Source organism: Struthio camelus, chromosome 13, assembly GCF_040807025.1.
Source record: "Struthio camelus isolate bStrCam1 chromosome 13, bStrCam1.hap1, whole genome shotgun sequence".
Lineage (NCBI taxonomy): Eukaryota > Metazoa > Chordata > Aves > Struthioniformes > Struthionidae > Struthio > Struthio camelus.
In genome coordinates, this window is record NC_090954.1 from 22624160 (window position 1) to 22639287 (window position 15128).

General features: G+C 56.7%; 1 protein-coding gene across 1 annotated transcript; it reads right to left on the reverse strand.

Annotated features, from left to right (window-relative positions):
- Positions 1-3648: 3648 nt before the first annotated feature.
- On the reverse strand, positions 3649-7727 carry LOC138069134 (protocadherin alpha-2-like). The gene has a single exon (XM_068959783.1). It carries the CDS (start codon positions 7270-7272, stop codon positions 4528-4530), a length of 2745 nt encoding a protein of 914 aa, XP_068815884.1. The 5' UTR covers positions 7273-7727; the 3' UTR covers positions 3649-4527.
- Between the last annotated feature and the right edge of the window lie 7401 nt (positions 7728-15128).

Genomic DNA, 15128 nt, shown 5'->3' on the forward strand with positions numbered 1-15128 from the left:
CCCAGTTTCCATTTGGAGATGCACAATTAGTGTCAAGTTCCTCATTATCTAATCGAACATGCATGGTCACATTGTACAACAGAGCAAGAGCCCTATCTCCAGCCGAAGCTGGTCACCACAGAATGCCTCGGATACGTTACAATGACCCACGTGTCACATAACCACACAAAAGCCATGCAGCTTACGCTACTGCACGGGCAAGGAACAGTTTGTCTGAGAACACCGCTCAGAGTCCCACCACCTGTACAGTCACAAACGCATTAAGGCCCCCTCCACTACTCAGTGCAGAAGGCCACCTAATGCCACTTCACTGATACCAGGGAGCAACACGAAGGGGGCAGTTGCACAGAATAGCGCCATCCTGCTCCAAGCACGGAACCAGCAGCCGTATAACATGCGGTCAGTCTAAAACTATCCTATCGAGAATAAATGGAAATCATGTAGGTACCACAAATATGTCTGTCTCTCTGTCAGAGATGTCGACTTTACCTACAGCGCTACCCACTTTGCAATCTTACAAGTGGTCTTGGTTTGCTTCTTTAGGAGGGGGCAGGGGGCAGACAGAAAAAAAAAAAAAAGTGTTCTTCACATTTCTTCACATCTGAAGGGGTTTTAAGGGCCATCTTCCATGATAGGTCTTCATTAGACGCCGGGAACTGGGCTGGAAAAAGGAAGCCGGTTTTGTCAAAGCTCTTACTTCGTTGCCTTATTGCTACAGCTCTTACATCCACCTCTGCAAGGAGGGAAGCAGGAGGCCTGTAAACGGGAAACACATGAACTGCACGGCATTGTGCAAAGGTGAACCTCACCTCCAGAGACTGGAGGAACCACAGTGACCCACAACGACAGCAAAAGGCTCAAACTCTGAAATCATCCACCCAATAATACTCGGCAGTCTGCCTCTTGCTCACAAGTACGGACCCATTTCCTGGCAAAGGCAAGCTAAACCATGCTGATTACAGGGGAAGGGAGACTTGCAGGTGTTGGGTCTGTTGCTAGCCAGATGCTCACTGTAACGCACAAGGAAATGATCCATCGCCAACTTATTTTAAAATTCTCTCAGAAAATGAAACAACCAAGGCCTACGATTGCAGGGCATATGGCACCGCTACAGTCAGGAACCACTACCGATGTGCTCCTGCTAGCGCAGTCAGGCACCAAAGCCGAGTCCTCTAGCAATGCCTAGACACAAACACGTCCACAACTAAGGGAAGGCAAGAACACCCAACACCCTAATGGCACCCGCCTCCCCATGCCTTCCTGGAAATCATACCTGATGAGGAGAAAGGCACCAAGACCACCAAAGGCAGCTCAAGCTGAAACAAAGCTCCCCGCACCACAAAAGGCAAGAAGAGTTGATAGGCTACCTCCCACAACACCGCACTCCCGAGTACGGCCCCTACTCGGCCGCAACAGCAGAACGTTCCACCCTTTCCAGTACAAGGCCAGCCTGAGACACGGCCAGTGTGCTCAGCCTCCAAAGAGACCTAACAACGCCAGACACTCCTCACTTCAGGAAGGCAGCATGGACCTAGCTCCTCCTCATCTTTCCCGCCAGGCATGCGCTCACAGAACAACACAGCCACCACTTCGCTACCCGCCGGATTTACTCCCCACACACTGCCTCACGCTCATCAACATCATCCACCTGTCACAAGAACAAACAGAAGCCATGAAGGTGGCCCGACCGCGTTTTCACTGAGGACATCCCCAATCACTCCCAACACAGCCACAGAGGCAAACACAGGAGAGACCTTCCCACACTCACACACACGTGCTTGCTCTCACGCTGTGCCAGGAAGCAACGTGCAAAGCCAGCGAGCGATCCCTCGGAAGTCCTGCCGCCTGGGCCAAGCCTGCACGCAACGTTAGATCCACCCAAATTACTGTCTCGTGACTACACGGCAACACAGAGACATCTGCCTGTCACACGCACCCTCTTCTGGTGGAGTCTGAGGCACCGGGAAGTTCGGCCAGTGGCTGCTTCTGCAGAAAAACAATGTAGATCGTTCCTTCTAGAAGGGCCTCCAAGGGAAGTCGCCAGTGAGCAACGCGAAGGATTCCCATGGAAGAGGGGTTTGAAACAGCTACGCAAGCCTTGGCAGACCTCTGAAATCGCTCCATTCCTGACAGTGCTCCTACAGGCGCTGCTGTGAAACGGGAAGCAGAAGGGCAAGCTGAAAGCTGATGACATTCTCCCAACGTCCAATGCCCCTCAGCACAGCAGGAAACAACTGCCCACACTCATGGCAAGCGGCCCCAGCTCGGGAAACCTCTCACACAGCAAACTCCACCTTGCCCTCCTGACGTGTCTCCTGAGTCAGGCTGGCGACAGGGAGACAGGCTGCTGTTGCTGGTGGCGCAGAATGGTGCCCCGGCTCGCACCCACATGCTCACCATCACGCCCCACGACATTACCACAACACGTTTATCCGCACTCGCAGAAAACAAGCAAGGCCTACCACCGCGGGACACGTGCAAGGGGCACAGTCAGGAACCGTGAGTGACGAGCTTCCACCACCGTTCCCGGGGCCTGAGTGCACCTCCTCCACCAGCACACCCTGGCTAAGGCAGCGACATGCTTCCCCGTGTCTTACAGCGACCGCGCGATTTCCTCTTCTGCCTGTGCCCTTTAAGCTGCTGAGAATGCTAACAACGTACGTGGATCGAGGCTTTCCTCACGACAAGCTTCACCTCCCAAGACGCAGGTCACGCTCTCGCTCCTTCCGTAGGCCCAGGAGTGGCTTCTCGCGCCCGCACAGTCGAAGTAAGGCAGCATGTAGCAGCACGAAACTGCTTTTTCTCTGCCTTGTGCCCAGACAGAGGCATTCGAAAACAGCACACGCCGACACACTGTGCAAGCCTCCTGCAACACTGAACCACAGCTGAATACGACCGCCACCTCCAGGAGACCTACACTTCCGAACGCAGCTCAGCACCAGTATTGTTACACAGCAACACGGAACCGCCGAGGGCGAAACGGACACTTGTTTTGTGCAGTCGCACAAACGGCGCGCAGGGAAACGCACGCAAGGACTCAGATCTTCCGGAGAGCAACCAAGGATGCAGAGTGAACGGCAACGAAGTCTGGTGGACAAAGAGACTACGCAGGCAACGACGGAGCTCCTCTCCGCTTCTCGCGGGCGCGGACGAGGAAGTGGGGAACATAAATGCAGAAGCAATAGCGAGCAAAGGCAAAGAGGAAAGCAAACCCGGGCGAGAGCAGTCGCCCGCCTCCTTCCCTCTGCCGGGAACTCTCGGATCGGCCGCTGCGACCATCAAAGGCGGAGCCATCAGCGCTAATGACAGGGCACCCGCTCCCTGCCATTGTCCATTCACACCTCATGAAGGGTAAGCTCCTTAGGCACTAACTGCATTCAGCGTATAGAGGTGATGTCGGTTAATGAGGGCAATTTCTTTCTTTTCTTTTCCACCGTGCCTTGCCTTGCCTTGCTTTGCGTTCCCTCCCCTCCCCTTCGCTCCCCTCCCCTTCCCTTCGCTCCCCTCCCCTCCCCTTCCCTTCCCTTCCTTTCCCTTCCCTTCCCTTCCCTTCCCTTCCCTTCCCTTCCCTTCCCTTCCCTTCCCTTCCCTTCCCTTCCCTTCCCTTCCCTTCCCTTCCCTTCCCCTCCCTTCCCCTCTTTAGACAAAACTTCCCGTCCCATTCCGTGCCCTCCACCAGTCCTCTTCTCTTTTCCTCCTCTTTTGTTCCCTCCTTTTCCAAAGTGCTTTCCACATGTCCACTCCACTCTCGCAGGACCTACGGGCAGCACTTTAGGCAAGAGCTCTCACGCCTCTTCCTCCTCGAGTGCCATCGAGCCTTAGGAAAGACCGAGGCTTCCACTACCCATAGGTCGGCATGGGAAGCTCATGCTTCACCGACAGCCACAGGCGCAGACTGTTCCCTTTTGCAGCGCTCCGTTACGCACGCTGATGTAGCTCAGCGGTTTCAGGCACTCTCCCTGGCTACCAGAGAACGTATGATAGAGCAAGGAAACCGTATTACAAACAACACCTCGGCTACGCCATAACACAGTCGAAGCCTGCCGATGTACAAGACCAGCCTAAGTATGCCGTCAGTGTGGACAGACTCCCAAGAGACCGGACAACTCCAGGGACTCTCTGTTTTGGAAGCCCCACTGAACGTAGCCCAGCAAGCGAATGCTCAGAGAAGGGTCAACCACAAGCGCCGCTCACCACCCGCGCCGCTCTTTTTCAGTCCGTGAGACGACAGCCCGACTCGGGAAGAGCAAACCACAGCTCCCAGGCAGCACGTTTGGCCTGGTGCTTTGCTCCCTCCTCCTCAGGGCTCTCTGGAAATCATGTCTGAGAAGGGTAAGGCTCCAGCAGCACAACCCCAACAGCTGCAGAACCGCCTGCAAGCTCCCACTGCCACACGTGACGAGAAGACCCTCCCGCAACTCCGCTCCCAGAAACGGAAGGCGACACGCTCCCGAGAAAGCGTTCCGGGGAGATCGCTAGGGAAGACCTTCACACAAGGGATCCTGCCCAACCCCCAGGCTCCAGAAGTCAGACTACGTCTCGAAGCGCACGCAGCACCTCGGACGTCTGAGAGCAGCGGCCAGCGAAGGCGGGCACCAAGGAGAGCGCTGTCAACAGCCAGAGAGCAAAGACCTGACGAGTACCGGCCACCCGCAGGCGCCGAGGCCCGAGGCCCGACGCCCGAGGCCCGAGGCCGGCTGCGAGAGGCGCTGCCGAAAGGCACAGGCAAGAAGGGAGAAAGAGGTGTCGGGAGACCCGGAGGGGAGAAGGGGTAGAAAAGGAAGTGCCACTGACCGTGTCCAGGAGGGCGGGCGGATCCGGCGGCGTCTCCTTCGGCGCGGGGCCGGCGGGCGGCGGCAAGTTGGGGCTGAAAACCATGAGGTCGCTCTTGCCCGCGCCGTCCGCCACGCACAGGCTCCGGCTCTGGCGCTGCGAGTACGACCAGCTGCCCACTTCGCTGGCGCACACCAGCGTCGCCGGCCCGGGCCCCGACAGCACGGCCGCCCGCGGCGCCCACCGCGACGCCCCGTACAGCACCACCGCCAGCAGGAACAGGCTCGACACCGCGCAGATGGCCACCACCAGCCACACGTTCGTCGTCGCCGCCACCGCCACCGCCGCTTCCGCGCCGCCCTCGCCGCCCGCCGCCCGCCGCGGCCCCGGCACCGACGAGCCCGCGCCCACCGCCCCCGCCCCCGCCCCCGCCGCGCCCTCGCCCAGCGACACGCTCAGCGTGGCCGTGGTCGAGCGCGCCGGCTCGCCGTGGTCGCGCACCACGATGACCAGCGTCTGCCGCGCGCCGTCCGCCTCCTCCAGCGCCCGCGCCGTGCTCACCTCGCCGCTGTACAGCCCCACGCGGAACGGGCCCTTGCCCCGCGGCTCGCGCAGCTCGTAGCGCAGCCACGCGTTGTAGCCCGAGTCCGCGTCCACCGCACGGATCTTCGCCACCACCTGCCCCGCCGGCGCCCCCCACGCCGCCCACGCCCACAGCGACGCCGGCGACGCCGGCCCCGGCCGCGACCCCGCCGCGCCGCCAGCCCACGGCCCCGCGCCGCCGCCCGCAGGCGGCAGCAGCGCCGGCGCGTTGTCGTTCTCGTCCACCACGAAGAGCTGCACCGTGGCGTTGCCGCACAGCGCCGGCTCCCCCGCGTCCACCGCCCGCACCTCGAACTGCAGCACCTGCACCTCCTCGTAGTCGAAGGGCTGCAGCGCCCACAGCCGCCCGCTCTCCGCCTCCACCGACACGTACCGCGACGCCGAGCGCCACGACGCGCCCCCCGCGCCCTCCGCCACCGAGTACCTCACGCGCCCGTTGCCCGCCTCGTCCGGGTCCCGCGCCCACAGCCGCGCCAGCTCCGCGCCCGCCGCGTTGTTCTCCCGCGCCAGCACCGTGTACACGGCCTGCGCGAACGCCGGCGCGTTGTCGTTCACGTCCGACACCGGCACCCGCAGCCCGCGGCTGCCGCGCAGCGCCGGCGCCCCGCCGTCCTCCGCCCGCACCTCCACCTCGTACTCCGCCACCCGCTCCCGGTCCAGCGCCTCCCGCAGCACCAGCGAGTACGAGCCCTCGAACGTCGCCACCAGCCCGAACGGCGCCGCCGGCCACACCGCGCACCGCACCCGCCCGTTCGCCCCCGAGTCCCGGTCCGACACGCTCAGCAGCGCCACCACCGTCCCCACCGCCGCGTCCTCCGGCACCGGCACCGACAGCGACGTCACCCACACCTCCGGCGCGTTGTCGTTCACGTCCACCACCTCCAACAACACGCTGCAGTGCCCCGATAACGGAGGTGTACCCCTGTCTTTCGCTTCCACTTGTATCTCGTATAGGCGAACGTCTTCATAGTCCAGGGGGGCTGTTAGCCTGATCTCCCCCGTGCTCGGATTCACGGTAAATACGTCTTTGACAGTAGAAGGAACCAAACTGATGATGTCGTAGCAAACCTCCTCATTGGGTCCCTCGTCCCGATCCGTGGCGCTCACCCTCATCACTAAAGCTCCCCTTTCCGTATCTTCCGACAGCTGCACTTTATACACCGACTGGTTGAACTCGGGCGCGTTGTCGTTCACATCCAGCACCGAGATCACCAGCTCCATCGTCCCCGACAGCGACGGTCTGCCCCCGTCTCTCGCCGTCACCAGCAAGCGGTGCACAGCCATCGACTCCCGGTCCAGCGCTTTCGACAGCACCAGGAATAACGACTTCCTGTTTTCATTCGCGGATTTAACGTCGAGAGCGAAATGCTCGCTGGGGCTGAGGGTGTAGGAGAGCTGCGCGTTGGCGCCGACATCGGCATCCGACGCGCCCTCCAGCGGAAAGCGGGACCCGAGAGGGGAACTCTCCGATATGCTGAGGTTTTTGCGGTCGGCGGGGAAGAGCGGGGCGTTGTCGTTGATGTCGGTGACCTCCAGCTCCACGTGAAAGACGCGCAGCGGCCGCTCCACCAGCACCTCCAGGCGCAGGGCGCACGGCGCGCTCTTCCCGCACAGCTCCTCCCGGTCCAGCCGCGAGCTCACCACCAGCGCCCCGCTCGCCCCGCTCACCTCCACGCTCGCCCGCCGGCCCTTCGCCACCAGCCGCAGCCGGCGCGCCTCCAGCTCGCCCGCCTCCAGGCCCAGGTCCTGCGCCAGCCGACCCACCACCGTGCCGCCCTTCGCCTCCTCCGGCACCGAGTAGCGCACCGGACCGCCGCCCAGCGCCCAGGCCGCCTGCAGCACCAGCAGCCGCAGCACCGCCCGCACCCACAGCCCGGGTGGGCCCCAAAGACTCATCGCAATCCGTATTTTCTTCTTCTGCCACCGTTTAGATACTGATCCGTGTAGCAAAAAGAATTTACATCAGCGGACCATAATTATCCTTTCTCCGTTGCTGAACATCCGCTTCCTTGCAGCTTTTTCTGATCTGCGTTAGTTTTTATCAGCACCGGAAGCCGTTTTTTTCCCCCCCTCACCCCCGTTTGTCATTCTTTTTTTAGGTCAGAGCGGCATCATGTGGCATTCGGTACGAATTGCCTCTTTCTCTTCACGTCTTACTGGACTGACTGTCGTAGCCATTTTTTATTCTACACCATTCACTTCTGCTTTGCTTTGGTTCCAAGTACTTATTGCCATCTTTTTCTCTGTAGTAATTTAAGAGACGTGCACACAATTGTCGTAATGAGACCTCAGCCTGTCGTGATGTTATTTTTTATCTTCCTTGTAGAGCTTGCTTTACTCCATACAACTGATTGTGCGGCCTGGATTTTGCTCTTTAGCGTAAAACAGGCATAAAATCCCACTGAAGTTTTAATTATTTTCGGATAAACTATTTTCTCTTGAAGTTATTTTACTGTCGCTGCTTCTCATCTTCATTTCTAGCAGCCACCGTCAGTAGAAGTCGCTCAAAAGTAATCTTTGACACTTTTTTTTTTTTTTTGAAGTGAAATGGTCGTGCGATGAAATACCTACAACGTGGTTGTCAGTTAATATGAAAGTTTCGGAAGTTACCGTGATCGGGGTCCCTCTTACAGAAACTTTGAGATTTACGTGAATTTTTTTCGCAAATATGTATATTTTACATGCAATCTATACATTTCCTACAACAAAATAAATCTAAACATCGCATATTCACAAGACACCCGCTGACCTCGGGGGAGAGGGTTCACAGGCTAGTGGTGTGAGTAAGTTTTACAAGGATTGAGGGCGGGGTTAAATGGAAAGCCAGGGTATAGATTCCCATCCCCCATTCTCGGTCGATGGATTGGGCCTCCTCCCTCGACTCCGCCTCGGAGGGTCAAACAGTTTAGGCAGTAACTCATTCACAGACGATATTCCATGCAACCCACTAGCTCTGCTGATAGTGCAGACTCATAGTGGTGACTCTGCTGCGCAATGCCGTGCTACCCTGAAGCGCACAGTGGAGAGGGGACACGAAGTGAGAGCAAACTCTCAGAAAAGCAGATTAAGCAGCACTCAGAGCCACGGGAGAGATGGGAGGGCGTGGAGGCTAGTGGTGAGAGGAGGCGCATTCAACACGCATGATAACTCAGGATCCGTGGGAGGAAGTAGAAAAAGAGTCAGGTCCTCGGCCAGATCATTCCTCTACAAGAGACAGGACTGAGACCTACGCTTTGTCGATCTCTCTGTTCTCCATTCGTGCTCACCTCCTGCCTGAGTCACGCATGGGGATTTGCACATTCATTTCACATGAAACCGATATCGACAGCTAAATACTACCTTCCTCCCACCCACCCGCCCATCCGCCTCGAGAAAGTCGGTGCGGAGCTGTGGGAGGGTTTTCGACCACAGTCTCTAGCTTCAGGGCACAATGAGGACACAATCCACCTCCCGCCTACACACCTCTTCTCTGTCCACCTTGGCATTCACCTTCACATACTGCCCTTCTCTTCCGCCCGTGCCCGCCGCTGCTTCGCTTCCCCGCAGCCGCAGCTGGGCTAAAGCTTAGAGCAACGTCAGTCCTTACCTCTGCAGCTCGTGTTTACAGCCTTCAGTTCAAAAGGGTGTTGAAACACGATCGTGTACTACTGACCTGAATTGCGTCCCTTTTGCATTCCGACTTAACCTCCACAGGGCTGCTGCTTCATTCTCGCCACCCCCGGTATGGAAATCTGACGCTGAAGGTAGTCAAGCTTTCTGGGACAGTAGCAATGTCTTGAGTCCAGATCTGCCTTTGGTCACTGCTGCCAGTTGTATATAGTCTGAGTTTACCTGGCGTAAACCGAAAACTCAAAGATAAAACTCTTCTGTCTACTTCATCTTTGCAATTTTATCTGCTTTCCCTAATTCCAAACAAGGAGAGGCTCATCTCCCCGACACGGGCGTTCAAAGAGACCACGTTTCCTATCCCAAATCCTTCAACGCAGGGTATAGTGGAAGTAGAGCCTCTGAAGATGAAGCTTGGAGACCATTTCCCTGCAGCACTGCTCCCGAGTGAAGCTGCCCATGAAAGATGACTATAGGGACCCCTGTGACCAGCTGCACCTCTGGGCAGACACTGCTGATGATGATGACTAGGATATATTAGGCCCATTAGCACATTACTGTCATGTTCATGGCTTCAGTGCAGGATTTGTTTTTTACTTCATTCTTTATGCCTCTGTTACCAATAAGAGGTATTCCACGGATAAGATTCAACAAGGTACAATCTTGCAAAATTAATCTACAGTCTCGCTCCTGACCTCTAGATTTCCTGGAGCATAAGATCCACGTGCAATTTCTTAACAACTTATTTGGGTACCAAAAGAAATGGATGGAGATGGCTGCCTTGATTCGTGAATGTGAAGAGGTGCTAGGACAGGTCTTCTATGGAGATAGATATCATGCACATCTATGTCAGTCCAGGAAAAGAGTTGTTTGAGCAAAATATTTTTTTTTCTGCTTTCCTTGTTACGAAGTTCATCCACTTACCTGGAATAAGTATATCTTCTCTGGAGGAATAATTTTACAACATATTCAAAAGGATGAAAATAGAATGCTGTTGTCAGCTAAATGAGCACCATTTTATTTTCGAGTTTCTTAGAGCTGTGCTTAAAGGTCTACATTAAGCTTGTTGTAAAATACATTGCGACATTTTAATCAGTAAAACAGTTGTTTAATGAGAAAACAAGACTGATGTCAAGTATACAGGACAGGGCAATACACGATGTCCCTTTTCCTATGCTCTGAATAGTTCCCTGCACCGTTTCCATATCCATCGAGCTGAAAATCCAATAAACAGCTCCATAACACCAGAGACCTGATCTTAGCTGGAGGTAAAGCTGTTTTTGTATCCATAGAAGCAGTTAAATAATCCGAGAAACCTATCCATTGGAAGAGTCGTTTCTTGCTTACTTAGATCCAGTCCATGTGGAGTTTTCACACAGAAGTTTCCCTTCACGGTAAGTTTGGATGAAATTCAGCTATTTCTGCCCTCTGCCGGGTGTAGAGAAGAGCATACACTGTACATTCTGAAGCATCCAAGCGTTGCACTGCTAACAGAGATGTACAACCAAATTGCCTTTCTTACCACATGCATTGGTACTGAGAAGCTGCGAAGATTATAGGATATAGCTGAGGTGATTCTGCAAAAAGCACCCGAGTTACTGGAGTTTCTATTGATAAAAAGGCTTAGTTTAGCTTTTCCAACTTCGCTTAGTCTCAGTGTATGCACCGTGCCTCCGACCGAGCAGAAAGAGGTTGCGAGAGGCGATCCACATCAAGAAAGCTAGAACGTCTGCACAGAAAATCAAGTGAAGGTCCTCGCCTGGAGACCCAGATGGCGCACTAAGTACCCAGTTACTCTGTTAGCCTCCTGCATTAAACAGAAGGGGTGATCGGGTAGTTAAAAATAAACTATCGCAAAAAATGGTGATTCTTGGCATCCCGAGTTCAATTTATCCGTCATCGGAAATCACCGACTGGACTCTGGGTTCTTAGAAAAGCCTTTTCAGGAGGTTTTCACATTACCTACTACAAGGTACTTAGAGAAGCTCTGACCAGAGAAGAGGTTCGTCTCCTTCTGTCCTTCTTTAGGTAGTGCAGAGAGACAGACAGACAGACAGACAGACTTTTCCAGGGATACTTGGAAAACTCTGCTTCCTCCACTGAACTCGAAATATCACTTTAATTATACTTTGAAACGAGTCGGATAATCAGTAAGAGAGAGAAAAGCGGCAGCTTCGGCAGAATCACTGCGCCATGAGGTGCAGCCACGGCATATGGGTCATTTCCAGCTTACCCATCACTGAGATGGAAAAGTGCCGACGAGCAGCTCCAGATTAGCCGGCTCAGGGCAGTCGACGAGGATCCAGAAAGAAAAGTGTCCCCCCCTGAAGGGCAGGAGAGCACTTTTGGATTCATTTTCCTACAAAGCGGGTCCCTATCGCCTGTTAATACGTCCGAGTGGTTACAGCACGGCCCAGAAAAGGGGAGATCACGTTTCAAAGCCTGCCCGAGACCGAAAAGGTTTAAAACCGCCCCTCCTACCATCCAAGAGTGCCGTAACCGCTGGAAAAGAGACCGTCTGTCTGGGGCCGCACCAGCCCTTTTGCGGGGCTCTCTGCAGCGGGCATTGCCGGAGGACAGCCCGGTCGCTTAACTTGGTCGCTTAACGGCCGAAGCACGCACCGCCGCGGGGTCTGGTCTTCGCTTCCTCATTTCACTTTCGGGAGCCACCGAATATAACGTAGGCAGGATTAGAAAGCAAGGAGCGGAGACCAGATCCGTCCCTTTCCCCTCTGCCTTCAGGACGCTGGCAGAACTGTAACCTTCCTCCCCCGGCGTTTCTTGAGAAGCGCTCGGCGATGTCCGTTGCTTTGTACCGAGCACTGGATGGGTGTTCCTGGCACCCAGCCTCTGCCCCAAGCCTCACCGCCATAGCCTATCCCCGCTGCTGTCTCCCGGACCATGACAGTATCCTTTGCAGGATAACGCAGACGCCTTTCCCCGGAGTCCTGCTGATGGCCCGCGCGGCTTCCCCCGACCAGCCGAGCGCCTTCCTGCGAGCCTCGCTCCTCCCTCCCTGCCTTGCGCCTGGCGCCGCTCGCACGGCGAGCAGCCCCCATCGCCGCCTCGGGCCGGGCTCCCAAGCTGCCAGCCCCAGGAAGGCAGTGATGGAGAGGGCATGAAAAATCAGCCACTTCCAAACCATTCCCAAGCCAACGCCTTCCTCCCGCGCAAGGTGTGTACAGAGACGCTTCTTGACACTCGTTGCGTTCCGCAGCGTTGGCAGGGGCTCGCTAAATAGAAGGCGAAAATCCGCTGTTTGCTTCCTCTTTTCCCTTCCTCCAGCACAGGAAATATCCCGACAGCGTTTGCTCCCGCCGCAACGCTCTGGGTAGGCAACGCGCCGGTGCTGGCTTGCAGCGGGCAACAGCGACATCGTGAGCACGGAGCGGTGATCGCCGCGACGGCGCCGCCGACACCTCCCCCGGCTCCCTTCGCTTGAGGCCCACGAAGGCCAGAGCGGGGGCCCGGCCTTGTCCCTTCGCGACAGCCCACGGGACCGGCTGTGCTCGCCCCCCCGAGCCCGCGCCAGCGCACCGCGAAGGCAAGGCAGCCCCGCTGAAACGACCCCGCTTGCTCAGGCTGGCCGCGCTGCCGCCCCCGCTCGGTGCCCGGGGCCGCGGCTGATTCAGGCGCCGACCCCGACGCCGTCCCCTCGGGCTCCTGCTCTCCCGCTGGATGCCGCTATTCAGAGAGGAGCCGCTCTCCTAGCCGCCTCGGCGGCACAGGACCAGCCAAGGGGAGGTCTCACCTTTTTCCAGAAGGTAACAGCGGGCAGGAGACAGCAGCTGGCAAAACTAGGGGTGTCGGGTAGTTTTCCTGAGCGCTGGAGCAAGTTTGGACTCTCGCTGGTGCCCCTTGAAGGGGGAAAGCACCCACCATGCCCGGCTCTCCACCACCATTTGGACATGACTTTACAGACCCAGCGTCACCAGCCTAGCCAAAGCAGCGGCTAGCATAGATCAGGAGCAGCAGCTGCCCCCTAAATCCCCCCCCAGCCCCCCGAGTAGGGTTTAGCGGAACCTTGATTTTCACACGCGTCGATATTTTAGAGATGTGGTGCAGGCAGGCTGCCCAGGCCTAGCGTCTTCTATGGGAAGAATGTTCCTCTTTCCCAGTTCTTCTGGATCGTGCCTGCTAGCATAGCCCCGACTCCCTCAGGATAGCTGTGCTCACAAACAGACCTCTTTCATCAATAAACGTTTTGGCTGTTCACGTCATGGCTCATCCTCATGTAATAGCTTTTCCACAGCACCATTCCTCTCCAAATTACATCCGTGATACTTGGGCACTCTCAGCAGCCCGGAAACCTCAATTTTCCCAGAAGAAAGCAGGCACTGAGACCAGATGAGCCACTGAATATTAATTGCGTTGCTTACACCTCCGTGTATCGGCGCAGACGGCTGCGTCTGCACTGCATTATAACCACCTCGTCGGGCGGCAGCCCGCCCCTTCAGCCAGCCCAAAGTTTGGAAGAGCTGAACTGGAAACCCTCGCTAGCTGCTCCGACAGGCAGAAAACACATTAGGCATCATTAGAGGCGGAGAATAATACGTGGAGAATACTATCTATGGGTCAGCAATTATCACTGGCCGAGATTAAAGGCAGACGCGCCGCCGGCGCTGGCGTGAGCGGGTTTCCCAAACCTGCGGGAGATCACACGGCAGCGCGCAGAGCACAGCCCATTGGCCCCTACACCGCCTGGGAGCGGGGCTGTCCCTGGCCCAGGAAAGCATCTTTAAAGAGAGAGCGAATTCCCTGAGGGGACTTCAGTGCTGCGGCGTTTGGGAGAGGATGCTCAAAACTGGCCGGAATCCAAGTTCTCCGTGGGCCAGTGCAGGGTCCTGCCTCCAAGGCTGCACAGCGGGTAGGGCGACCCGTTTTGTCCCACCCTGGAAAGCTATGTGGAGGCGCGGCACCGCGGGGTGCTCGTGGGAGCCTTGCTCCCAGCGGCGCTGTGCGGTCGGCCCGGCCCCCGGCCCGCTGCTTCGGGCTCCCCGAGCCCTGCCGGGACGTCTGGCCCCGCCAGCCCGGCTGCCACCGGGAGCACGTCTCGCTGTTGATAGCTCTGGAAGGCAGTTTGGGACCTCGGAGAGTGGCTGGCCGATCCCATCGCTTTCATTTGCTAAGTTCACTCCCCAGACACCATTAGAGGTACTGCTCGAGAGCAGATGGTTCCCCTCCGTCCCGAGGCTCATCCCGGACAGATTGTACACAATTTATTAATAACCCACCAGATGCTCGGGCACTTTCCAGCTCGGACTGTATTTCCTGATTGCTCAAATCCCGACGAGGGCGGGGGGAAGCCGCTCATTTACCTTCCTCCTCTGCTCTTTGTGCCCGACCAGCACCGACCTGACACAGAGGGAAAAGGGGAAATTCGCGCCCACATACGCCCCGTCCGGATCCTTAGTATAAACGTCGAGGTGTGAAACTAGCTTTGCTTTGGCCCCGCGAGCCCTCGTGTCCCGGGAAAACCATCCCTGGTCCTGCCGGGGCCGGCCCGCTCCCCACAGAGCGCGGAAAAGCGGCGCTGCGTCCCGCCGAGGCAGTGGAAGCAGAGAAGTCCCGTTAGCAGCCTGCCTGGACAGTGCCTGGCAGGGAGCAACGCGCCGTGAGTCCTGTTAAAACGGCAGGAATTGAGATTTATGCCCGTTATTTCCCGGGACTGTGCTAGCTGGATTGTAGAGAGCCAGGATTCCCCCTCTCGGAGCTGTTTTCCAACCGCTGGGGCGGGGAGGGGGGGCGCTCGCTATATCAAGGTGAAATTAAAACAATTCATTAAGAAAAATGATACTGCCCTAGACACGACCTCCCCCAGCCCTGGGCAGATCTGGCAGCGAAGCAGCCAGAGCCGAGGGCTTGTGCTCCTTTCTTCTTCCCTGGCAGAGGGTCTTAAGAGAGGAGGGGGAACTACTGGGAAAGACTGGTTACGCCCTGTGAGAGCCCTCCTGGAGCTGGACAAGATACTTCGCGCTCCAGGAATAGTCATCACAAACCTTTCAGTAACTCTATGTTCAATTTTAATGCATAAAGTGGGCTTTTCTTTGCTCTACAGGGAGAAGCACAAAAGCAGCTAGCTGTTTATACTACTGAATAAAATAAATGCAGGTCTCTGAGGGATGTTATACCAACCACTTACCTTG